The sequence below is a fragment of the Esox lucius genome, chromosome 17 (genome assembly GCF_011004845.1).
Source record: "Esox lucius isolate fEsoLuc1 chromosome 17, fEsoLuc1.pri, whole genome shotgun sequence".
Lineage (NCBI taxonomy): Eukaryota > Metazoa > Chordata > Actinopteri > Esociformes > Esocidae > Esox > Esox lucius.
This window is the reverse complement of record NC_047585.1, coordinates 528,476-555,887: the sequence shown is the minus strand read 5'-3', so window position 1 is coordinate 555,887 and position 27,412 is coordinate 528,476. Positions and strand designations below refer to the sequence as shown.

Below are 27,412 nucleotides of genomic sequence, written 5' to 3'. Positions count from 1 at the left end.
GCTCTCCTTGTCAGGGACGTGTTCCGGCTCCATGGGCTTCCCTGCGACATCGTGTCAGACCGGGGCCCACAGTTCACCTCAGCGGTGTGGAAAGCCTTCTGTGCTGCCATCGGTGCTACGGTCAGCCTCTCCTCTGGCTTCCATCCCCAGACCAACGGGCAGGCCGAACGAGTCAACCAGAAGGTGGAGACCACTCTGCGGTGCCTGGTCTCGTCCAACCCCTCCTCCTGGGCGTCCTAACTCCCCTGGGCAAAATACGCCCATAACACGTTGCCCACCTCGGCCACAGGTATGTCTCCCTTCCAGTGCCTCTATGGTTACCAACCACCTTTTTTTCCGTCTCAGGAGAAGGACCTGTCTGTACCTGTCCAGGCACACATCCGCGGTTGCCACCGGACCTGGCACCGCGCTCGAGTCGCCCTGCTTCGTGCCTCTGGTCAATACCAGCGCCAGGCCAAACGCCGCCGCACCCTGCCTACGCCGTTGGGGACAAAGTGTGGTTGGCCACGAAGAACCTGCCGCTATGGGCCGAGTCTGTCCCCCAAGTTCATCGGACCGTTTGTCATTGACAAAGTCATCAACCCTGTGGTGGTCCGGTTGAAGCTGCCCCGGACCCTCCGTGTCCACCTGGCTTTCCACGTCTCCTGTGTCAAGCCTGTCTTCCTCAGCCCCCTTCTTCCTCCTCCTACTCGTCCGCCCCCTCCTTGGGTCGTCGACGGGCCTCCGGCCTACACTGTGTGCCGGATCATGGCCTCCCGGGGTCGGGGGCGTGGCTTCCAGTTTCTTGTCGACTGGGAGGGTTTTGGTCCTGAGGAGCGGTGCTGGGTCCCCCGACGCCATGTCCTGGATCCTGCTCTGCTCCGCGACTTCTTCCATCGCCATCCCGGCGCTCCGGGTGGTCCGCCTGGGGGCGTCCGTCGGGGGGGGGGGGGTTGCTGTCACGGTCCCTCCCCCGTGATTGTGTGTGTATGGATGCATGTTCCCCTTTCTGACTGTGCCTCTGTTTTGGTCGTCCTGGCAACCTATTAGGGGGCGTGGCGTCAACTCCGGGGTGATGCTGGTGCCAGCTGTTTCCACTTGATGATCACGCACCTGTTCCCTATTCCACCACTCACCGGCAGCATTTAAGCGGCGCTTTGACGTCTCGTCCCTGCCTGATCGTTAGTCGTATCTCGTATGTCTTGCTCAGTCTGTTCTCCGTTCCGTCACAGGATTCCGTATCTCTGTTCACCTGCCTGGATTCTGCCTTGATAACCGGTTAATCTACTGCATCCTGACCCATATTCTCCTTCCTGACTGCCTGGACTCCTGGAATCACCTTCACTCCATCTCCCCTGCCTGCATTCTGTCCATACTCTCCACATACACTTGCTGTTCACTAATAAATCACCCTTCATGGTCTCTACAGTCCTTGTCTGCTTTTGGGTTCCGCCCTGGCCCTGACATACAGAGGACAAGTCACATTCGAAATCAAAGCACAAATACCAAACAGTACAGGCTATGTTCAAAAGGAAAGGCAAAACCCAAACAGAACAAAAACAGAACCAAACACATATAGCTTGTTGGGGTTAAAGTTCACACTCACCACAATGACATCACTGCTGCTATAGGAAATAGTTTGCTAGTGCCAATTTGAATTCAGACAATTTCGCCAGCTGTTTCGTTGGTGTACAGTTTAAAAAATGTATGCTACCGTGACAGATTATTGAATGCTGTTTTAAGTGTTTTGGAGTGGTTTTCCGCTTGCAATGCAGTTTTGCGATAGTGGGATAAAATGTTTCCATTCATGAATTTGGACAATGCTAATAATGTTAAATACAGACTGGGACAGACCTGAATAATGGATTGTTTGAAAAAATTACTCAATGGGCCTTCGGAAGTATCTTTTGGTAAGTAAACTTTGAGTAAAATATGAATTTTGGACAAACTATTCCTTTAAGGCCCAGCAATAATTGTCATTGCAGTAATCCCCAGCTAACTTGGGATTGTCAATGTTGAGATATGTGTCCTCTAAGGCACATCCAATACAATTCTAGTTTTTATCATGCTGCTCGCTCAACCAGGAAATCTGGAAGTATTGTAATCCATATGTGCCGGAGGGAACATAGATGCGAGCCCAGGGTTGCCCATCTGCCTTAAGGAGGTTTACTAGTGTGCGAAGAGACAATGTAACCATACTCAATTACTAACCCCAAAACCCAGACGATGCTGACCAACTGCACTGCCTAAGCATTATATGAACCACCAAAAATTCTATGAAAGATTTCTAAAATGCTTGGAGGATTGATTAGTGTATATTGTCATTGTTGGTACATTCAGATTTCCATTTTGAGCTGCACATTGCACAGAAGTCCAGCAGTGTCCTAGGTTAATCTATGTTTTAAAGAGAAAACCTATTAACTCCTAGAACAGTTACAATGCAGGTAAGGAATCATAGACAGCTGTCTGCTACCTATCAAATGTATCGAATTTACCTCTCAAATTAAAATGGCCACCAATGGGGTGCTTTACACTCTCAATGTTCACTGGGATTGTGATCAGGCGCTACTATAATCAGTCATCTGCCTTCCCATTAGAGTGGTTAATGAAGGAAGTTGCAGCAGTAAGGGAAAGTGGCCCCACAGTTATACAGTACATGCACAGCCCCCTTCCCTAAATCCCTGGGTAGCAGTCAGCACTTAAGAGCAGGCGTCCCATCACAACTTAGTGGTCACTCGCAAGAGTTCTGAAAGAAGTCCTTTCTTTCACCCTCTTTCCTGCAGCTGCCACTTTCACTAAACACCTCAGATTGCAAGGGGTTCCTGCAGGTCCAGAAATGAAACAAAGACATCAATTATGTTGGCCTGGTTCTGAAGTGTTTTTACCACCGCATCACCCCAGCTCCCTCCCCTCCTCTTGCTAGTTCTCTCTCTCTCTCCGATCCTTCTCATTTCTTTTTTGCTGGCTAGGGCTTTACATATGGTGGTCGCCATCTGTTTTCTATTGCTGGAGCTAAGAAGCCCAGTATGTAGTCCTTGGAAATTGTCCAATAAGACCCTGTGAGGGAGTCACAACAGCCTAGATACACTGAGAATAGAGGAGCTCTGCAAGTACGGGTGGAAAAGTGGCAGCAAAGGGGCCCGGAGGGTTCCACCACATGGTCAGATGCTATAACCCTGTCACAGACACACTGTAATAATCATTAACACAGTGGACTAGGGTGGAATAGATGCATGGGGCCTATGGGGGACAGTCCCCATATCATTTATACACAGTGACCTAGAGTGGAATAAATGTGCATTTGGCTCCCATATGATTTAAACACAGTGGCTAGGGTGGAATCGATGTTCATGGGGCCTATGGGGGACAGTCCACATATCATTTTTCTCAGAGTAAACTAGGGTGGAATAGATGCATGGTGCACTCATATGATTTAAATCCCATCAACATTCTGTTGTTGATACCTAGCCCTACATCAAAAGAGGCAGTACACATATATTTCACAGACTTAACAGTAACTCTGTAGAGGGTGAAAAGTTAAGGGCTACAAGTGTTTCATGGCAGGAACATGTTTTCCCGTTGCCCACTGCAGTTCTTTTCGTTACTTTTCTCGCTGCAAGGGGTTGACTGCTGCTGTTGTTGTTGTTTGTTTTAAATGGACATATAGAACAGACCGGTTGCCATGAACATGGTATGTGTGTGTGGGACTCCCATAGTGCCATGCTTTTGTGGGCGATGACGTTTGACAGCTGGAACGAGACAAAAGGCCTTTTAACACTGCATTATTCTTTTCCCTGGGACTCCAGGGTCAGATCTTAGCTTTCTCTCCCTTGGGTGCGTACCTTAGCCACGGAGGCCCCATATCCCCACCCCTGGGGAATTGTATTACTGCTGCCTGATTTCCCAATTAAAATATATGAGTTAATATTTAATACAAGTTTATGAGTTAAAATATATGAGTTAATATTTAATACAAGTTTCATGTACCATGAAGAATAAAGGCTTATTTGTATTGCTTTTCTTCCCTCTGAGTGGCAGACATATCTACATTCCATTTTTATGTTTTGTTACTTAAGCTAGGAGTTCAAATCCTTAGCAAATGAACCAGCTAGATCCAACGTTACACCCAGGGTTGCCAGATATCACTGACAATATAAAGGCCAATTAACCCATGGACTCCACATAAAAACCTCACAAACACAATTTCTTCTATACAAGCTAATATGGAAACCTCCACTTCTGGCAAAACTGACAGTCACATATTGGTCGATCATACAAATGCGTTATTGAATAACAAAACAAAAATGAATGTTTATCCCTTCAGTGACAACTAAATATTATCCAGAAAAAATAATAATATAATTGTATTTTGCTTGCGATAATTTTTTCAACCTTAAGATTAACTTCTTGAGGGCCCCTCTAATTGGCTGCCATCGCACCCATTTAAGCTCTGCCTCTGGTGCACACAAGTGTTTTTTAACCCTGGGCTAAGGTTTAACCACAGGCTTACGATTCACAGTTGTATTCCTGAGCACAGGGCAACCAGACAAATTTGACCTGTGACCATTTTACATTTTATCTCTGACAAGATCAGAATGTTTTGTTCTCTCTGGAATGCATCTAATGTTACATGTACATTACTGTAATGTTTTTCACTCTTATGATTCAATAAATTACTTTCTGACATTGTTTGCCCAATGTGTGCACCCTGTCCGGACATATTTAGAAACTATGCAAACGAGAGAAAACGTAGACGTGAAAATATGACAATAAGCAGGTGATTGTGACAGGTTTGACTGTTTGTCTTTTGACATCTCTGGAAAACTCATAATTTTTCTTAAATCTGCATCTCTACATGTATGGCAGCCATTCCATTCCAGTGTCTGTTAAATTCCAACACAGGCACACCTCATTATACTTAATGAGGTACTGATTCAAAATACATTTGAGATACTACTTGCACTATTTTTGCCATTCAGCTGGTCCTATTGCAAGAGGATAGTGATGACCACAGTAGAGGTTTTTATACTTTTCCTTGTTAAATTTGATTTGGTTCAGGTAATCACCTAATCAGTACCTCATTAAGTAAAATGCCTGTGTTGGAATTTAACAAACACTGGAATGGAATGGCTGCCATTACATGTAGAGATGCTGATTTAAGAAACATTAGGAGTGGTCTCTTAATTTTTTCGAGAGCTGTACATCCTTATCTAAAACTGATTTACTGAGCCATGACTCAAACAAAACAATCACATCAGCGTTGGTATTACTTGACCAGATACAAACCGTATAAATTTTTCCAATTAAGTTGCATACAAGTTCTGGTGGTATGAGAGGAATAATATCTGTGTAAATATACAAACCCGATTCCAACAAAGTTGGGACACTGTACAAATTGTGAGTAAAAAAGGAATGGAATAATTCACAAATCTCATGAACTTATATTTAATTCACAATAGAATATAGATAACATGTCAAATGTTGAAAGTAAGACATTTTGTAATGTCATGCCAAATATTGGCTCATTTTGGATTTCATGAGAGCTACACATTACAAAAAAGTTGGGACAGGTAGCAATAAGAGGCTGGAAAAGTTAAATGTAGGTCTTTCAGGGAAGACCTTGCATTTTCCAACATGACAATGCCAGACCACATACTGCATCAATTAAAATGTCATGGCTGCATAGAAGAAGGATCTGGGTACTGAAATGGTCAACCTGCAGTCCAGATCTTTCACCCATAGAAAACATTTGGCGCATCATAAAGAGGAAGGTGCGACAAAGAAGACCTAAGACAGTTGAACAACTAGAAGCCTGTATTGGACAAGAATGGGACAACATTCCTATTCATAAACTTGAGCAACTTGTCTCCTCTGTCCCCAGACATTTGCAGTCTGTTGTAACGACCACCCCTGCCACCCCCTCTGTCTACCGTTCATCCTCCCCGAAGTACTAGTTATGTTTCGTTGTTATTGCTCTTATTACATTCAGTCCTGTCCTGTGTTATAGTCAAGCTACAAGTCCTCTACCTATCTCTGTGCTATCAGCACCAGAGCACTGTGAACAGGTGTTTCCAGTTGCCTTGTTAGTATGGTATTTAGCCAGTGTTGTTCAAGGACTGTTTGTGGATTATTGTTTCATGGGCCGTTTCTAAGCTTGACGAGTCTTTGTTTTGGACTATTTTCCATTAAATTATTATTGTTGATTGCACTTGCCTCTGCTTCCTACCTAAGAAATGTTACAGAATAATCCACCCATATGGAGGCAGCTCAACAAGAGGATTTTTCTGGGGCTCTTGAAGAAAGAGACAGGGTGTTGCGTCAACACCACGACAAGCTGGCTAACCTAGAGGTAGCCATGGATGAGGTTTTGCATAGGCTACGACGCATGGACACTACCGGTGCTACCGGCTCACTCAGTTCTCCTTCCCAGTCTCCTGTCGTTGTGCCTACTGGTAGTCACAGCGGAGCCAGCCCTACCCGAACGATATGATGGGCACCCTGAGCGTTGTAGGAGCTTCCTCCTACAATGCGATCTGTACTTTACGCACTGCGCCAGCTCCCGTCTCTCAGATAGAGCCAGGGTTGCTACTGTAGTCTCAGTGTTGACAGGCAAGGCTCTAGAGTGGGCTACCGCTCTATGGGAAGGTGAAGGACCCGAACTCGACAACTATCGGGACTTTGTGGAGCTCTTCAAGGCGGTTTTCGATCATTCAGCGGTGGGCAGAGAGCGAGGCGACCGTCTCCTTCATATTCGTCAGGGAAGCAGGACGGCGGCGGAATACGCACTAGAGTTCCGCACTCTATCATCAGCCAGCGGCTGGAACGACACCGCCCTGCTTTCGCTGTTCCGAGATGGACTACGAGACGAGGTTAAAGTGGAGTTGGCGTGTAGGGACGACGAGGCCACTCTGGACCAGCTTATCGCAATGGCCACCCGTTTGGATCGTCTGTTACGTGCTCGTCGGAAACCTGCAGGCCGCACTCCTCTAACCCCAGTCACCCCCCCCTTCAACGAGCCCATGGAGATGGACTCAACCCGCCTGTCACCAGGAGAGAGGAGACGCCGCCTGACTATGGGTCTGTGCCTTTACTGCGGGGAAAGCGGACACCTGGTCTCTCAATGCCATCATCTACGCGGTCCTCAGCGCTCTCAGAAGGCTTCTCCTTCCTCGCCCCCAAAGGTAGGACTCACTCTCTCTGGTCTCACGTTATCCAAAAACGTCCTCACCTTTAACGTTGCCCTGATTGACTACCCCGCCTTGAGTCCTATAGCGGCCTTAATAGATTCGGGGGCAGCAGGGAATTTTATTGATGAAGGCCTGGTGCGCTCGTGGAGCATGCCAGTGGAAGCTTTGTCTGTCCCTATCCCGGTATTGACTGTGGATGGTAGGCCCATCGGCAGCGGTAAGATCACAGAGCGCACCACACCATTGACTATTAGACTGGGTGACCATCACACAGAACGGCTCCGGTTGTATATTATTCCATCTCCTACCCATCCTGTTGTGCTGGGTATGCCCTGGTTGGTGAAACATAACCCCACCATCTCCTGGCAAGATAGATGTGTGTCGCAATGGTCACCCGCCTGTGCTTCTAGATGCCTTTCTGTGCCCATGTCTATACAGTCCACTTCCATTGAGAGTCCTGATGAAGCGGTGGTCTTATCGGAAGTTGTACCACCGGAATACACTGACCTGCAGGAGGTGTTCAGTAAGAAGAAGGCCTCACATCTGCCTCCGCACCGCACCTGGGACTGTGCCATTGACCTCCTCCAGGACGCCGAGTATCCACGGAGCCATGTCTACCCCCTTTCCATAGCAGAAACCGAGGTCATGGAAAAGTATGTAGCCGAATCCCTAGCACAGGGATACATAAGGCCCTCCACCTCACCAGTCTCTTCCAGCTTTTTCTTCGTCAAGAAGAAGGATGGGGGGCTCCGTCCTTGTGTAGATTACCGCGCTCTTAACAACATCACGGTAAAGTACAACTATCCGTTACCTCTCATACAATCTTCCATCGAAAGATTACACGGTGCCAAGTACTTCACTAAGCTAGATCTACGCAGTGCGTACAATCTGATCAGGATCAGAAAGGGGGATGAGTGGAAAACAGCCTTCAGCACCAATTCGGGTCATTATGAATACATGGTGATGCCCTATGGTCTGTCAAATGCTCCCTCTGTGTTCCAAGCTTTTGTCAACGATATATTCAGGGATTTACTCTGCTCATGTGTTCTAGTGTACATCGATGATATACTCATCTACTCACCCTCATATGACTCCCACGTGCAGCAAGTACGAGAGGTGCTGAAACGGCTGTTGCGCCATCATCTGTATGTGAAAGCGGAGAAGTGCCTCTTCCACGAAACATCTGTGGCCTTTCTGGGCTACCAACTGACAGACACCGGGCTGGACATGGCTGTTGACAAAACGGAGGCGGTAAGAACCTGGCCGGTACCCACTACTAATAAAAGGGTTACAACGATTTCTGGGTTTTGCTAATACTACCGCGCTTCATCAGAGCATTCAGCACACGGTGGCTAATCCTTCTCACCAGTCTGTTAAAGGGGAACTCGCCGCGCATTGAAGTGGAATGACAGGGCAAGGGCGGCCTTCACCGCTCTGAAGGATCGCTTTGCCCACTGCCCCGGATTACTCAAACACCCGGACCCAGATCTTCCTTTCATCGTGGAGGCGGATGCCTCCGAAGTAGGACTCGGGGCCGTCCTCTCACAGAGACAAGGCACGCCACCCAAGTTGTTCCCTTGTGCCTTCTATTCCAGGAAACTCAACCAAGCGGAACAAAACTATGATGTGGGAGACAGAGAATTTGCTAGCGATCGTGGATGCTTCTCAACACTGGAGGCACTGGCTGGAAGGGGCCCGATGTCCGTTCCAGGTGTGGACAGATCATCGCAACCTGGCCTATCTGAAGGAGGCCCGGCGGTTGAATCCCAGACAGGCTAGATGGGCTCTTTTCTTAACCCGCTTCGATTTCAGTCACATACCGACCAGGCACAAAAAATGGGAAGGCTGATGCGCTGTCGCGCATGCACGACGGAGAGGAGAGGCACGTTGTGGAGACGCCAGTGATACCCCCCTCGCGCATCGTCGCACCCATCCAGTGGGAGGTGGATACGGAAATACAACAGGAACAGGTGAGACACCCCCCACCTCCTAACTGCCCTCCGGGGTTGTCTCTATGTTCCAGAGACCTACAGAGATCAGCTTTTGGTCTGGGCACACACGTCTCCTGCCACAGGCCACCCAGGCATTACGCGCACCTTGGGCACGCTACAGGCAAAATATTGGTGGCCCCAGATGCCCCAGGACGTCCGCCAGTACGTCTCTTCCTGTTCGGTGTGCACCCAAAGCACTACACCAAGACACCTACCCTACGGTAAGCTGCAGCCCTTACCTATCCCACAGAGACCCTGGTCCCACCTGTCTGTGGACTTCATTACTGACCTCCCCGTATCTAAGGGTTCGACAGTCATCCTGGTAATTGTAGACCGCTTTTCTAAGGCCTGTAGACTGGTTCCGTTTCCTAAATTGCCCACAGCCATGCAAACAGCGGAAGCATTGTTCACATATGTGTTCCGTATCTACGGATTGCCCCGAAGAGATTGTGACAGACAGAGGTCCTCAATTTACGTCACGTGTATGGAAATCTTTCATGGGAAAGCTGGGGGTAGCTGTCAATCTAACATCTGGTTATCACCCACAGTCAAACGGCCAATCGGAACGGACCAACCAGGAAATAGGGCGATTCCTGAGGTCATACTGCAGCTCTTGTCCAGGCGATTGGGCAGATGTATTACCCTGGGCTGAAATCGCCCAGAACTCGCTTCGCCACTCCTCCACTGCCCTGACACCTTTCCAGTGCGTTCTTGGTTACCAACCAGCATTGGCACCCTGGCACCGCAGTTCTGAGCAGGTCCCGGCTGTCGATGAGTGGTTTAGGCGCGCTGAAGCTTTATGGAACGCTGCCCACACACGCCTCCAGCGTGCTGTCCGACGCTTCAAATCACATGCAGACCGTCGCCGGGGCGACGCCCCTATCTTCCAGCCTGGTGACAGGGTGTGGATTTCCACCAGGGACATGAAACTGCACACCCCATGCAGAAAGTTGTCTCCCCGTTACGTTGGGCCGTTCCCCATCCTGCGGCAGGTGAATGACGTTTCATTTGCTGTACAGCTCCCGGCACACCTGAAACTCTCTCCCGTTTTCCATGTTTCCCTGCTCAGGCCGGCGGTAAGGGGTCCTCTTGATGCAACAGGGGGAGGCGCAGACCCCCCTGCTCCTTTGGATGTCGACGGTGAGGCTGCTTATGCTGTGCGTGATCTGCTGGACTCCCGGAGGCGTGCGGGGCGCCTGCAGTATCTCGTCGATTGGGAGGGGTTCGGGCCAGAGGAGAGGAGTTGGGTGCCCGCCTGCGACGTCTTGGATCCTTCCTTGTGCCACGACTTTCACCGTCGCCGTCCCGACCGTCCTGGCCCTCGCCAGCGTGGTCGTCCTCGCACTCTGCCCTCCTCCGCGGCTGGAGCCGCTCCTTGGAGAGGGGGTGATGTAACGACCACCCCTGCCACCCCCTCTGTCTACCGTTCATCCTCCCCGAAGTACTAGTTATGTTTCGTTGTTATTGCTCTTATTACATTCAGTCCTGTCCTGTGTTATAGTCAAGCTACAAGTCCTCTACCTATCTCTGTGCTATCAGCACCAGAGCACTGTGAACAGGTGTTTCCAGTTGCCTTGTTAGTATGGTATTTAGCCAGTGTTGTTCAAGGACTGTTTGTGGATTGTTTCATGGGCCGTTTCTAAGCTTGACGAGTCTTTGTTTTGGACTATTTTCCATTAAATTATTGTTGATTGCACTTGCCTCTGCTTCCTACCTAAGAAACGTTACATCTGTTATAAAAAGAAGAGGGGATGCCACACAGTGGTAAGCATGGCCTTGTCCCAAATTTTTTGAGATGTGTTGATGCCATGAAATTTAAAATCAACTTATTTTTCCCTTAAAGTGATACATTTTCTCAGTTTAAACATTTGATATGCCAGCTATGTTGTATTCTGAATAAAATATTGAAATTTGAAACTTCCACATCATTGCATTCTGTTTTTATTCACAATTGTACAGTGTCCCAACTTTTTTGGAATCGGGTTTGTAATCTGCTGATGACAGATATTGCAAGTTCTTGTGCTGCTGATGTAATTTATACATCGATGCCGGGTATAATCTCACAAAGGACTGGAGCGTGAGGACTGAGATACCGAGGTGGTGCAGTAAACAGTTTTAGGAACTACCACTTACACACTTTATTGAAGTAATCAACCTATCATCAGGCCTTTAATCTGAATCAGGAGTGTGAGTGTTTGGACAAAAACTAAAACCTGCACCCCTTTGGGTCCCGAGGACCAAGATTGGGAAACACTGTTATATTGCATCTTTGTATTTTTCTTTTCTTTGTAAAGCATATTAAATTGCTTCTATTTATGAATTGTGTTATAGAAATAAACTTGCTTGCTTGCTTCCATTCAAATGTATCAAACTTAACCCAACTATTGATTTAAATTCAGCAGGACTGTTAAAAGTAAGATTTGTAACCTTATTCGGGCCAGGATTTAGCAACACATTTCCAGATAAGAGCAGTATAAGAACAATTAAATGCCTTTGCATGACCTATTTGATGGAAATATCTTTCTTATAATTACAACTCAATAATCTCCATCTCCATGCTCAGGCAACAAGAGCCTGCGATAGGAGGCAGCCGCGACCCCAGGGGAGGCAGCCCACTGGGCTGGAAGCACCGGCCACAGGAGGCAGCCAGGAAGGCCAGGGATAAGATACAGCAACAAAGCTGATCAGCAGTCTACAATGGATCCAGAGCAACATATGCCAGAGAAAACCCAGGATCCAGCCAGCCACCAATGGAACACCAACCGATCCAGAATCAAGACAGGGACAGGTAGTTTGATCCAATTCGTAACATGTACGGCAATACCGTGTCTCAGGTAACTGAGGGAGCAATTTCGTAAGAATCCAAACGTAATTCCGCCTTTAGCTTCATCATGGATGGATCATGAACTGGCTGGCTGCCTGCTGCAGCATGACATTATTATGCTAGACTTCAGCCAACAATCAATACAAGTAGGTATTTAAAGATTAATTACTCCAGCAAACTATTCATAGTATTCATAAAACTATGAATAGATTGTGGCTTCATGTCGAGTAACATATCAGCAAGGAAAAATTTTAATTTACCAGTGCATTGTTCAAGCTCACTCATTAGATTAAGTTTGGCATGTGTAATTACATGTAGCTAGTGAGAGAAAGATGGCAAGAAGTCTAACGCTGATTATGCATTTAAAACACAACACATACATTCTGATTTTAAATTAAATTGTAAACTCATTTTCCACACAAACATTATACTGCTGTAATGTCCCACCTTCCTCACGCCAAAGGCTGTGGGGTCGTACCAGTAGTGTGAGACTTGTGTTAGCTGCAAATGACGTACACTTTATGTAAATGTCCCAGATATCCCAGATAGCCAACAATGTCCACTCGCATGCTATTTTCCACCGTCACTATACCCAAGGTTATAGGTACATGTCGCAAGTGCGGGACAGATGTTTGCCGCCTAAGAAGTCGTTCACATTTCATGCAAGAGCTGGTGTATAGCACAGCATTGGCTATACACCAGCTCTTCAACCATGGCAGGGCTGCTTTTATATCCCTGCTGGTTGCCAAAATCCAGAGGACTGCCGTCCATGGTATAGGCAAGCCCTAGACATGAATAACTCCTCAAATGTCTAGTCAAAAGGTAAGATCTAAGGGAATTCATTTAAAAAATTGAGGGAAGGAATAACAGTTGAGATTTTGAATTATAAGTTTTAAAGAATGGATTAAAAAAACTGATTTGCCTGGCTTTTTTTTAAATTGATTTACCATGACCCTAAAGGCAACCGAAGTGCCATTGTTCTAAAACCCCTCACCACCCACCCATTCTGAGTCTGTGAATAGGAAGAGGATTTTGAAGATGAATGATGATGAAGACCCTGTCAGCTGTTATCGGAGTAGATATGTAAAATCTATTTATTTAATACTTCTTTAAATGTCTGATGGGTACTGCCTGAATCTGTAGTATGGTATGACTCTGAATAAGCAGTTACCGGTGAAGCTAGCTACTCTTTCTAGAAACATAATGAAGTCTAAGCTAGCTAGCTAGCAAACAAATTGAGCATGTAATGTGGAGCTTGGAAAACTGAGGCTACTTCTAAATTAATTAATAGCAGGCTAACTCATCACAATAATGCACATTTCTAATGATGTCTACTATACAGTACACTGTAAGTACTCAACAAGATCATACTATTGGGATCTTTTGGGTGGAAGGTGTGATTGCAGCAATCCACAGCCATGGCAGGGCGATCCACATTTCAGCACATTTATCCAAACAAAAAGGTAACATTTTGAATTACGAATCTTAGAGGAAAACAATGACAGGACATCGTGTCACAAGGAATGGGTTTTACCTGACAACTAAAAAGATGAGGGTGAGGTGTTAATAACATTATCAGCCCTGTGGTGGAGAGGGGCACACTAAAGAGTCTAATGAATTTAAGCCTAATAACTAAATCCAGATTTGTATTTTTCACATTTTTTACTTTCCATTCTTTTAGCAAGCTATTCTTAAAACAGTTCCAGCTGGAGCGCAAGTGTGCCTATTGCCTAATCAGGTTACAGTAATTATGAGCTTAGATCAAATCTTACAAACAAACATTCTGTTTAAATCATTCAGTTTACAAAGTCCTTCCTGGGCATAGAGAGTTGAGCAAGGAACTACAACAGGACCAGGCAGTAACATTGCGCTGTTTTGTGTTCAACCCCACAGATCGTTTTCATGTGAACATCTTTCTGTTTATTTATTTATCCCATCACAGTAGGATTATGATTATAGAGAACTGGCCTTTCTCCTTCCAATTTCCTACAACATACAGCTGCAGCACGATGCCCCATGTGGAATGTAGTTTTTAAACACTCAAATAAACACTTGTGTCATTGGGTTTGCCAAACTATTACAGCCAATTTTATTGCCCAGGTTGTATGTACAGTCACCTCATTATTTTGTCACTGGTGCTGGTGTTGGTGTATGACTGGTGCACTCTTTTCTCGCCGATTTAAAGGGGCTGTTTTTAATGAGTGTAAGTGAAGGTCTGCTGAGTAAATGTCCCTGAAACTTGCCTCTCCATCGCACATTACTTAGAATGTTTTGTATGTGACGTAAGTATTAGCATTCTAAAGTATTTTCAAACAACATTTTGAAGTCACAGTGCTCTCCTTGTGACAAACATGTCAGACAACACTTCAAGATAGGCTTTGACACATACATGACCTCCCTTTTATCACTTCAATTACTTTGCATAACCTATGACCTAATGTCTATTTTTCCCCTTCCACCAAAGCTGCACACATTTAGATACATTAAAGTGTTCCTTGCATAAATGGTAAGAAATAAGTCATTAAGTGACTAGGCTTCATAAAAGGTTATCCTTCAAAGTTATAACTGTCTTGATGCAGTTAAAGGCTGGGATTGTTGTGAAGGACAATTTCATTGGATTATAAACAAGGTTTTTGTTAAAGCCTTTTTAATTACCTCTGAACTCTGAAAATCAGATCACAATGTCAACACAGGCTTAGGTAAAGCCTGATGGCATTTTATTTAGCATTTATGAGGGTTTAATAAAAAGAAACAATTGGTCACCTAAAATATATATTACCGGTTTATTCACAATACTTACTAAGTGCAGTGCCCAGAACTCTCAGGCCATATACACCTTATTAACAGGAGAATATGTCTGCCTCCAAAATCAACAAAATCTTTACTCCCACTTTCGGAGTGAATCAGACTGAGCAAGGCCTCAGGGACTGTTTCTGTCACTAGACACTTTAAGCTAACCAGCAGCCAAACCAGAACCTTTACTCTAGAGAGTACTGCTGGTAGCTCAACACACCAAATTATTGGATTATGACCAAGCAGGCTCTTGCTGTTCTCTTTTCTTTTTGCTTTTTGAGGCAAACGAATGCTCTACCCACAAACAACTTGACTCATATAATAAAGGGTACTTTCACTTCTGAAAAGAAAACAAGGGGGTATAGCCACTGCTTTGCTCTGTCATGATGTCATTGTCCCACTGCTCAGCTTAATTTTACAGTTTTTTTTAAATGACCCGATTGGGGATGCAAGTGACAACCAAGGCCCAAAAACTCCTTGTTATGAAGTAAAAACTCCTTTTACTTCATAATAAATATTATGTATACATATCATACGTGCATACAGTATACTGTACCGTTTACCTACATTTAAGTCATGGAAAAGGGATGTACCAATTCGGAGAAGAAAGGGTGGGAGGCAAGAATGGATCTGTCAATACATTTTCAGGATTGTTGCTTGGAAAGCACCATACAGCACAAGTCTATAACTGTCATGGACTGGAGTGGCAGTTTTTACCTGCATTATGACTTTTTTTATTGAACTACCTAAGTCTTTGTAATCACTAATAAGACATTAAAGAAAATGGTTAATATTGTTAGTGTCTAAATAACAGCAACATGAGAAGCCTATTATATTGCCGGGCTGGAAAGTTGGCCAATTGGTTTGGGCATCTAAGTAGTGTCTGAAAAGTCCCTGGTTCAGATACCCCAACTGACAGGGTGAAAGCTATGCAGGAGAGTCACCCTGATTGCTTCTCCTCCATCCTGTAACAGTCCCAGGTTGTTACTTTAAATACCAATTGGTTCTTAATCAACTTGCTGGTTAAATAACTGTGAAATAAATAACTGAAACATTCTAATGGTAATTGTTAATACAAAAGAAAAGTAAAATGTAATGGCAATGTCCTTTAACTGAATTTCCTAGGAAAAAAGGACATTACATTTTTTGAAAAAGAAAGACATGTCTTGAAGTTAACACCACCAGGATTTGAATGTTGAGGATGTTTTTCTTAGTTGAATACACGTCAACTATAGATTATCAATGACAGTTAATTTCCAGTTGTTTACCTTCCACAGGACTTGGAGTATGGACTATGGTGTCTTCACAATAATCTTACAACAATTTTGACAAAGGACTAAAGCTTACCTATAATAATCAAAGCTCTTAAGATACACTGTACAGTATATCAGAGGACATTGGTTACTGTCTATAGGGAGAGAGCAAAGGCCTTTCAAATGTATTTCGCTTTACTCTTGACAGCACTTCTCAGAAAGATAAGTGACCTTACATCCACCAATGGACCTACCTACCTCAGACTCCCAGGTTTGTATTCCTTACCTTCCCTGAGATTTTGCTTCAGTTAGAATTTTGAATGGTCAACCCAAAGAAAACAAAACTCCCTGCGTTTACTGCCTGGCCCGTTTAATAGCTTCCTCAGTTCGGAGGGTCGACCATCCTCTCTGACAGCATTCCTGTGCCGAGTTCGGGGAGGGAGGCAGGAAGCTGCTCGTTTTTTGTCACTCTGCTCCGCAGCATGGCCATGTTGTTGAAATGGTTAATTTACGAGCGTAGTGCCCCTTGAACCTTGTGTGCTGACATCACTCACCAAGCCCATTTTAAAGCACCTTAGTGTTGCTTACATGACTGGGATGTTTTACTATCAAAACCCACTGTTAGATGAGAAAGAGGCCCTTTGCGGACTGGCATTTTAGTAGTTGCGGTTTTAAGTTTTCAGTGATTTAGGAAGGGAATTAATGATCTTTGAAATGGGCAGAAACTAGTGTTAATGGTAGGGTTTGAGGGCAGGTTAGCATTTGTTCATCATGAATCCTATTCTGCACACCGATCGTCAATAAAGGCATTGTTTTTTAAACAAATACCTACCAATTATAATCATCATCATAATAACATGAATACATCTAATCAATGCAAATAATGTAATAACAATATGAGAAAGTATTATCGATGCACATAATTAAATAAACATTTTAAATGTACATGCATATACTATGAAGACCAGTATAGCATATCTACACTTTAACAGCCTGTCAAAACCAATGGAATGGTTGTCACCCGTATTTTGCCTTCAGCCAATTGATGATAATTTGACAGACTTCACATTTTAAGTTTGATTGGCTGACATCTATTGAAAGTACACTCAGTCTTCATCAATGATATTTAGCCTGAGAGGAATATTCCTGAGGAAAACAGGTAACCTGCTTGCAGTATTGTTAGGCATGACCATTAAAGAGCTATTGCTACCTCAAGGAGTTAGATGTGACACTCAATGAAAACCAGGCAGCTGCAGAACAAGGAAACTTCAAAGACCCACTGCACAAGCATACAAGATATCAACAAACAACACATACAGTAGCTATTTCCCATCATTGAGTTGGTGGGAAAACGTTATCTTAGCCCCTATTTTTCTCAGTAGCACAAACAGCATTCCATGCGAATATGTCACAGACAGAGCTCAGTTTCAGCAAGATGGCATAGGGCCAGAATACAACCTGAATAAACCAATGAAATATCTTGGGCAACAGCACCCCTTGCTGTTCCAAATCAAACACAGTAAAAATGCTGCGTTACCACTTACTGATGCCGTAGCAGCAGTTTGACATACAGGGTTCCCTTTTTGGTTGGTGTTAAGCCAGCCTAATGGTCAAACACACATCAGTTAGGATTTTCAACCTGTTGAAGCCTGCTCACATGGAAAACTCGTGAAAAACATATATGCACATATATGCAGAGGATTTCTCAACATATATTTACATATGTGCCCTAAATATTTTCATGAAATATATAAATTGTGCTTCTCAAAATATCATAATACAATGCATGTCATATATTTTTATGTTGAATATTATGTGTTAAAATAAAGAAATATATGAATATGCAGTACTTTAAGCATTTTTCATCAACACATCATGGAATTAACCTTCAAGACATAATTTTCCAGGGAATCTCCTTGTTATAGTGAGCTTAAAACTAATTATCGTTGGCAATATGGGGAGCAAACCAACATAACCACCAGCCTAGGCCTTATTGGATCACATTAATTACTGTGAAAACAATTATTATCTTTTACAAACAAGAGCCGATTTGTAAATTTTATGTAAATACAGTACGTGTATACACCTCAAAACAGTATCATACAACTACCATTTTGTCACAATACAGTGATAAATGTTTAATAAATACACTATCACTGTCCAGCAGCATGAAGCACCTTTTTAAGTTTCAATATAATGAACCACTTTGTACTTCAAGTTTACTCATGAAAAAAGACTCATTATGTAAACAATATACATACATTTTAACACAGTCTTAGGAATGCCATTCCTTTCTGTAAAAGAAACAACTAGATAACATAATAAACACATGACAGGAAACAATACAAATATGGAAATATACACTCACCTAAAGGAGTATTAGGAACACCATACTAATACTGTGTTTGACCCCCTTTCGCCTTCAGAACTGCCTTAATTCTACGTGGCATTGATTCAAAAAGGTGCTGAAAGCATTCCTTAGAAATGTTGGCCCATATTGATATGATAGCATCTTGTGGTTGATGGAGATTTGTGGGATGCACATCCAGGGCACGAAGCTCCCGTTCCACCACATCCCAAAGATGCTCTATTGGGTTGAGATCTGGTGACTGTGGGGGCCATTTCAGTACAGTGAACTCATTGTCATGTTCAAGAAACCAATTTAAAATGATTCAAGCTTTGTGACATGGTGCATTATCCTGCTGGAAGTAGCCATCAGAGGATGGGTACATGGTGGTCATAAAGGAATGGACATGGTCAGAAACAATGTTCAGGTAGGCCGTGGCATTTAAACTATGCCCAATTGGCACTAAGGGGCCTAAAGTGTGCCAAGAAAACATCCCCCACACGATTACACCACCACCACCAGCCTGCACAGTGGTAACAAGGCATGATGGATCCATGTTCTCATTCTGTTTACACCAAATTTTGACTCTACCATCTGAATGTCTCAACAGAAATCGAGACTCATCAGACCAGGCAACATTCTTCCAGTCTTCAACTGTCCAATTTTGGTGAGCTCGTGATGAGTGGTACCCGGTGGGGTCTTCTGCTGTTGTAGCCCATCCACCTCAAGGTTGTGCGTGTTGTGGCTTCACAAATGCTTTGCTGCATACCTCGGTTGTAACGAGTGGTTATTTCAGTCAAAGTTGCTCTTCTATCAGCTTGAATCAGTCAGCCCATTCTCCTCTGACCTCTAGCATCAACAAAGCATTTTCGCCCAAGGACTGCCGCACACTGGATGTTTTTCCCTTTTCACACCATTCTTTGTAAACCCTAGAAATGATTGTGCGTGAAAATCCCAGTAACTGAACAGATTGTGAAATACTCAGACCGGTCCGTCTGGCACCAACAATTCTGACATTCAGTTTGGAGTTCAGGAGATTGTCTTGACCAGGACCACACCCCTAAATGCATTGAAACAACTGCCATGTGATTGGTTGATTAGATAATTGCATTAATGAGAAATTGAACAGGTGTATCAGTTAGATGTAAATGCTAAATGCATATTACCAACTACAATTTTGTCATTTATGTATTTAAGTCATATTAAAACATATTTGAAAACAGCCAAAATCCAATATGTAAATATATGTATGAAATGTACGACCATACATTAGTAATACATATAACACATAAATTTACACCTCAAATTGCGGTGGCTTAATTTTAACCCTTCTGTTCCTCACTCAAAACCTTCCCTTTTGACTTTTTTGGAAAGGAAAGAAAAAGGTGTGGTGGTCCCTTAATTTTTCCCAGAGCTATATATTATTATACATTTAAAATAAATATAGGCACATATTAAAAATGCAGTGGGGAGAACAAGTATTTCATACACTGCCAATTTTGCAGGTTTTCCTACTTACAAAGCATGTAGAGGTCTGTAATCTTTATCATAGGTACACTTCAGCTGTGAGAGATGGAATATAAAACAAAAATCCAGAAAATCACATTGTATGATTTTTAAGTGATTAATTTTATTGCATGACATAAGTATTTGATCACCTACCAACCAGTTAGAATTCTGGCTCTCACAGACCTGTTAGTTTTTCTTCAAGAAGCCCTCCTGTTCTCCACTCATTAGCTGTATTAACTGCACCTGTTTGAACTCTTTACCTGTATAAAAGACACCTGTCCACACACACAATCAAACAGACTCCAACCTCTCCACAATGACCAAGACCAGAAAGCTGTGTAAGGACATCAGGTATAAAATTGTAGACCTGCACAAGGCTGGGATGTGCTACAGGACAATAGGCAAATAGTCTGGTGAGAAGGCAACAACTGTTGGCGCAATTATTAGAAAATGGAAGAAGTTCAAGATGACGGTCAATCTCCCTCGGTCTGGGGCTCCATGCAAGATCTCACCACGTGGGGCATCAGCGATCATGAGGAAGGTGAGGGATCAGCCCAGAACTACACGGCAGAACCTGGTCAATGACCTGAAGGGAGCTGGGACCACAGTCTCAAAGAAAACCATTAGTAACACACTACGACATCATGGATTAAAATCCTGCAGTGCACGTAAGGTCCCCCTGCTCAAGCCAGCGCATGTCCAGGCCCATCTGAAGTTTGCCAATGACAATCTGGATGATCCAGAGGAGGAATTGGAGAAGGTCATGTGGTCTTGATGAGACAAAAATAGAGCTTTTTGGTCTAAACTCCACTCGCCATGTTTGGAGGAAGAAGAAGGATGAGTACAACCCCAAGAACACCATCCCAACCATGAAGCATGGAGGTGGAAACATCATTCTTTGGGGATGCTTTTCTGCAAAGGGGACAGGACGACTGCACCGTATTGAGGGGAGGATGGATGGGGCCATGTATCGCGAGATCTTGGCCAACAACCTCCTTCCCTCAGTAAGAGCATTGAAGATGGGTCGTGACTGGGTCTTCCAGCATGACAACGACCTGAAACACACAGCCAGGGCAACTAAGGAGTGGCTCCGTAAGAAGTATCTCAAGGTCCTGGTCTCCAGACCTGAAACCAATGGAAAATCTTTGGAGGGAGCTGAAAGTCCGTATTGCCCAGCGACTGCCCCGAAACCTGAAAGATCTGGAGAAGGTCTGTATGGAGGAGTGGGCCAAAATCCCTGCTGCAGTATGTGCAAACCTGGTCAAGAACTACAGGAAACGTATGATCTCTGTAATTGCAAACAAAGGTTTCTATACCAAATATCAAATACTTATGTCATGCAATAAAATGCAAATTAATTACTTAAAAATCATGCAATGTGATTTTTTTTATTTTTGTTTAAGAGTACCTATGATAAGAATTACAGACTTATACATGCTTTGTAAGTGTGAAAACCTGAAAATCGGCAGTGTATTAAATACTTGTTCTCCACACTGTATATGTTTTTGAAATATATATCAATATATAATACTTACGTGTGGGTGTGCTGTTTTCTTTTCCAACCCCGGCTCCACGATTGTTTTATAGTTTATTTATCTTCCTCATAAAATATCTCAGTTCCTGAGGAGGGAGCGTCAGCGATATCTGAGGTATGTCTGTAGAACTGCCAATTTTTGGCTGTGCTGGTGATGACAAAAGTTTGTTCTTTAGCAATAAATACATTTTGACATGGAAGCGCAGCCTATCCAACCTTGAAGCACATTGCTCAAATGGGCATTGAACGAACAAACAGTGCTTTTTGTATCCTTAAGTCCAGGCATAACTGCCTCCATGTCTATGCATTTTTTGCAAAATGACTATTGCATTTTAAAGAATCTTCTGGTAGTCACGCATTGCATGAAAGGTAAAAACCCAGTTGTGTGAGCTACAAACAAATGTGAAACAGCAAATTTAATGGAATCTAGGATGGAATCTTATATTTTGTCTGTGATTTTCACCTGTATTGTGAGAATTTATCACAAGAATGTACTACCAGCTGTTATTACTAAATTGATTGGGTTACAAACCTATTGATACATTAAGTGGATCAAAATACTTATAGTGCTGTTTATAAGTATTTGGACAGAGACACATTTTGTTGTTTTGCCTCTGTAGTCCAGCACCTTGGATATGAATAGAAACAATGACTAAGTGGTTAATGTGAGGGTATTTACATACATTTACATCCATAAACTGAGTTGTGTAGGAATTATGGGCCTTTTTATGCAGTCCCCACATATTAAGGGTCAAATAGTATGAACATAATTTTTAAGTTATCATATCATGTACTTGGTTGCAAATCCTTACCATTCAATGACTGCCTGATGTCTCATAGAGATCATCAGACTGGTGATGCTCTGCCAATATTCAGCAATCTTCAGTTCCTGTTTGCTTCATTGCAGTTTCCTTCAGGCTTGTCTTCAGCAAGTGAACTGCATGCTCCTTTGGATTCAGGTTGGGTGATTGACTTGGCCATTATAACTTCTGGTCAGCGAATGTCCTGTTGTATGAATGTCCTATTTCATCTCTGTATTTTTAGGGAAATCAGGTCTAAGCTTTCAGGGAGTGATTATATGTTAGTACATACTTAAAAAATATGAGGTCAGCACTGCGTGATGTGTGTTGAGGCCAAGAAGTGATGCCAACCAAAACATTTTGTCTATCCCTTGCCAATCGTGTGGTACCAGCCATTCACCAACACGTGCCCGGGGCTGGCTGCATCCAGACAGCTCAATCTCATGTTGACTGTAAGAGCTTTTTCTGTGGATGCATGTATTTGGTGTAATTGAAGGGTTTTAAAGGTTTCCATGTTTGGTGTTGGCCATGCTGTTCATGTTATGAAAAGGATTCCTCAAAGGAATCTGTGACCATTTGACCCCAGGCCCAGCAGTGCCCCTTGTCTCCACAATGGTAATGTTGTTGTTAGCTGACGATCTGCTATGTTTATTATCAAAGGAGTCTCTGATATGTCACAGTTTCCCCACCTAGGCATGACCTGCCCTCAGCCAGGAAACACTGAACAAATGCAGGATATGAATGTGTTTGTGTGTGAATGTGTGTGTTTATGTCTACCAACGCAGTCGTGTGTATGCCACACCAGTAGACATGGCCTCTTGTGAATGACTCATATGTTCTCCCTCTTAATTGCCACTGCCCTTCTCTTGTTTGCCTTACCAGACAGCAATCTGTCACCCTTCACAGCAGTAGCCAAACAACATCTCTCTCATCCAGTTAGGCAGGACCACGTCATGTGTATGGACAGCAACCTCAGCCACTCTCAACCCACATCCTATTAAATCACTGCTGGCCCCTCAGTCCATTACTTTGCAAGCTTAGTGTGCCAATCTACAGGGGGCTTCCATGCATGTTTGTTTTTTAAATGTTTTACAGTGGTTTCTTTAGGACCCTAACAAGGCCAGAAGGCTGAATGTAATGGTAACCGTAACCCGCGCCAGTCCCTCCTGAGGGCTATTTAAACTACTTACAAAGACCAAAGAGTGCCTGCTCAATGGAGCTTCTCCTTCACACGTTGGCACAGACTATGTTTTGATTGCACCTCACTCCGTCCTTTAGACAAATAGGCAGACATCAGATTACTTTGGTGGCTCTCTGGCCTAATGAGGCAGACCAAACAAGAGGCCATAATAACAAACGAAAAACAAAGATGTCAGGGTCTCCAGAAAAAGGACCAGATTGTAAATGTTCATCACAGTGTCTGTATTTAAAAGTAACAGGGTTGCTGAGAAGATGGACAAGAGACGTTAAAACTTTGAAATTTAAACCTTGATTCCATAGCATTTTTCCCTTTTGTTTGTGTGTTTGCCAAGGTTGAACTCACTCCATGAGTGAATAAAATACTTAAATGTGTACTGTAAGCAACAACCAGCTTCTTCGTGAATGCAGTCTTCAGTATCCTTACCTGAGCTTCTCCTAGTAAATATTCACATAAGACTGCATGTTAGTGCACCAGTAAGAGTGCCAAGGCAACTACTTTTCAGCAGTTCTATTGTATGTATAAGGTGTTAGTTGCCTTCTCTGTGACCTGTTTTATTGAAATAAACCTTCCTCATTCTCTTCTCTGAGCTGGCCTGTGTGGTGACTCATTCTGTAGTGGAAGACTGCTTCAGCATTTTAGTCCAAATCTCTCAGGTTCTTAAGGGTTTTAGATGATGCTATCATTTTACAATACACTGTCAAAACATGGTATGCTGCCAGTTTATGACAACACACAGTTATGATATATCTAGCCATTGTAAGTTATTCACATGCAGCTGCTCTTGAAAGGACAGCTAGACCCAGAGTTGGGTAATCGGTTTTTGCAACTGCTTAAAACACTTCCAATGTCAGTTCTACACAGTGTAACCTTAAGGAGCTCCAAGGAAGTGTTGCCATAACCCCTTTAGTCTGTCATAGATGTTGTTTCAGTGTAATTGTCCTCTGTATTATGCTCAAGAAATAAATCTCTGACAGTGTATCCGCCCCCACCCTCCTCACTTAGTTTCACCTACTTCTGAGAGGGTTTATTTTTCTAAGGATAAGCACCAAACACATGGACACGAATTGGTCTTTGGTTTATTGTTTCATCAACGTGTGCGTCAGCTGAATATAGTTCAGTGATGCATATTTGCCGACTATTCAAACTGTCATGAAACTCTTGCCACCACAAGATACAGACAGAAGCAAAAGAGTGGTAGATTTGTCTGCAATTATAGAATTAAATGGTGCCTATCTTTCCCGGATGTTTAAGATTAAGGCATATTGCTGACTCCACTCAAAAGATGGCATTTGATACATTTTGACATATAACAGAATCTGACTAATGTAGATTTTGTGTTTATTCATATATAACACACTGAATTAGCTTCCGTACAAATGTAATAATTGTTACAAAGCTGCTTCCCAGATTTGTTTTATTTCTATAATTTCAGTGGGTAGTTTCAATGGGACAAAACAGTTGTTTATTTTTGTGTACTAGATCATGTAATTGTGTGTTGAACTTCCATAAAAAGTTGGTGTGCTTAAGATCCCATAGTACACCTATAAGACATAATTCAACTTAATGCCATATTGCACAAATGACAAACACTGAGGGTGGACTGCACGAGTTACATTAATTTAGGAGTAAAGGTAAGTAACTCCCCTCTTAAAAAAAACAACACTTGACCCCTCTGGTGTCAAAATCTACTTGCCTGTATCCTTCCTGTCTTTTCTTGCCAAGACACCCAGTTTTCTTCTTACCTCCTCGACCCTAACCAGTCAGAAAGCTCCTCAAACTGCTCAAGCTAACTCTGTTCCCATTCTCCTTGATCTATCCTCTGTCTTCAACACTGTGAACCACATACTTTCTCCCCTCCTATGATGGAGCAGCCAACATGTCCGGTTAGTACTCTGGTGCTCAGGCACTGATAGAGAAAAATCTGCCTCTGGCCCTTTCTGTGCACTGCGGAGCACATTGTGTAAATCTGCTCATGCAGAAGGCCTTCTCATCCAAAGATACACTAATAGCCACTTTCTTGCAGTGTAACTGCCTATGTTTTCACACAACCACTAATAGTAGTAAACGTGTGGTATATTGTGTCACTTTGGTGATTTATGGGCAGGGCTTCCAGATTGATTTGACAGAGGAGGGGACTTCCGGTGTGACGTATGGACTTCCTGTATGACGCATGCATGTCTGGTGACTTTGTAATTTATGATTACATTGATGTGTCCATGTTTGATGTTTTACAATGACTGGTGAGCACCCTGGAAGAGTGTTATAACAGATGGGATATGTGTGATGTTTAACAATGGGGTCTTAGGGTCCCGGAATGTTAAATTCCCAGGCAATAAATAAGTTTCCCAGGCAGCAAGTAAGCGTAACAAATCAGTGTTTTTAACAAATGGGGCGCCAGGGTTCAGCAGTGCCATAACCCCCTGGCTTTTTAGGTTCTACAACAGATGTCCTACAACCAGTGGGTGGGAACCTTCCATGTTTTACAATGTGCGTGTAGCATGGTGTTTTTCCGCAAGCACAGAACTACGTGTGGGAGACATGCTTTTTTGTGTAAGAAATAAAGAAGGGGGTCAGACTTACAATTTCGGAGAGTTTCAGCCCATTTTTCATTTTAACAAGAGCTGGGCCTTATGATCAGATCTGCCCGTAGTATTGGTCCCTAAATAACCACTAATACAAACTATAGTATATGCAAGGTTTGTAGTCCAACAAAGCACTACAATAAATTAACATCAAATGAGCAAAGCTATTATTTTGAAGGAATAGTCATGGCCTGGGCCGACCACACATTATTACTAGGTTGATTGTATCAAGGTTGGGTTTAAAATGTTGTTCAAAATAAAAACAATGATTTTGGTACATGTGTATGTATGAGCAGTGTAATAGAAATTGTTGTTTTAAGTCAGTATTAACTTTGAAGTTGCATTATATGGCAAAACGTTACAAAGTTACCCGGAATGTAGTGTATTAATTTGCATGAGCAACGGTGAATCGTTGACAAGGTCAAAATATGTTAGTTCAGGTAATTACATTTTTTGTAAAGGTGTCTGTTGAAATTGCAAAACAAAGAACGGGGATCAAAGCAAGATTTTTTCTACACACAACAACCAGCGTTTATATGTAAGAGGATGAGTATGTCGTTAATAGATACAATTATATGACGTGATGTCACGGCTGAGCTGCGATAACTAACGAGAACAGCGTTTCTACCGGACAGGAAGTATCAATATACGTATGATCTCTGTAATTGCAAACAAAGGTTTCTGTACCAAATATTAAGTTCTGCTTTTCTGATGTATCAAATACTTATGTCATGCAATTATTTGATACACTGCCGATTTTGCAGGTTTTCCCACTTAGAAAGCATGTAGAAGTCTGTAATTTTCATCATAATCACATTGTATGATTTTTAAGTAATTAATTTGCATTGTATTGCATGACATAAGTATTTGATACATCAGAAAAGCAGAACTTAATATTTGGTACAGAAACCTTTGTTTGCAATTACATAGATCATACGTTTCCTGTAGTTCTTCACCAGGTTTGCACACACTGCAGCAGGGATTTTGGCCCACTGCTCCATACAGACCTTCTCCAGATCTTTCAGGTTTCGGGGCTGTCGCTGGGCAATACAGACTTTCAGCTCCCTCCAAAGATTTTCTATTGGGTTCAGGTCTGGAGACTGGCTAGGCCACTCCAGGACCTTGAGATGCTTCTTACGGAGCCACTCCTTAGTTGCCCTGGCTGTGTGTTTGGGGTCGTTGTCATGCTGGAAGACCCAGTCACGACCCATCTTCAAAGCTCTTACTGAGGGAAGGAGGTTGTTGGCCAAGATCTCGCGATACATGGCCCCATCCATCCTCCCCTCAATACGGTGCAGTCGTCCTGTCTCCTTTGCAGAAAAGCATCCCCAAAGAATGATGTTTCCACCTCCATGCTTCACGGTTGGGATGGTGTTCTTGGGGTTGTACTCATCCTTCTTCGTCCTCCAAAC

At 43.3% G+C, this 27,412-nt stretch overlaps 1 protein-coding gene across 1 annotated transcript; it reads left to right on the top strand.

The window, feature by feature from the left end:
- The first annotated feature begins 291 nt into the window (after positions 1–291).
- Positions 292–10,259, top strand: LOC117592903. The gene is made up of 5 exons (XM_034287170.1): positions 292–898; positions 6,436–7,160; positions 9,190–9,378; positions 9,706–10,149; positions 10,227–10,259. The coding sequence occupies exons 1-5, from the start codon at positions 292–294 to the stop codon at positions 10,248–10,250; spliced, it is 1,989 nt and encodes a 662-aa protein (XP_034143061.1). The 3' UTR covers positions 10,251–10,259.
- Positions 10,260–27,412: the final 17,153 nt, after the last annotated feature.

Bases quoted from the DNA above. Each gene is read 5' to 3' on its own strand.
- LOC117592903 (XM_034287170.1), top strand. From the start codon at position 292: ATGTCTCCCTTCCAGTGCCTCTATGGTTACCAACCACCTTTTTTTCCG. The intron at 9,379-9,705 runs GTAAGCTGCAGC...TATCACCCACAG, and splicing joins ACCAAGACACCTACCCTACG to TCAAACGGCCAATCGGAACG. The intron at 10,150-10,226 runs GTGAATGACGTT...TTCCCTGCTCAG, and splicing joins CGTTCCCCATCCTGCGGCAG to GCCGGCGGTAAGGGGTCCTC.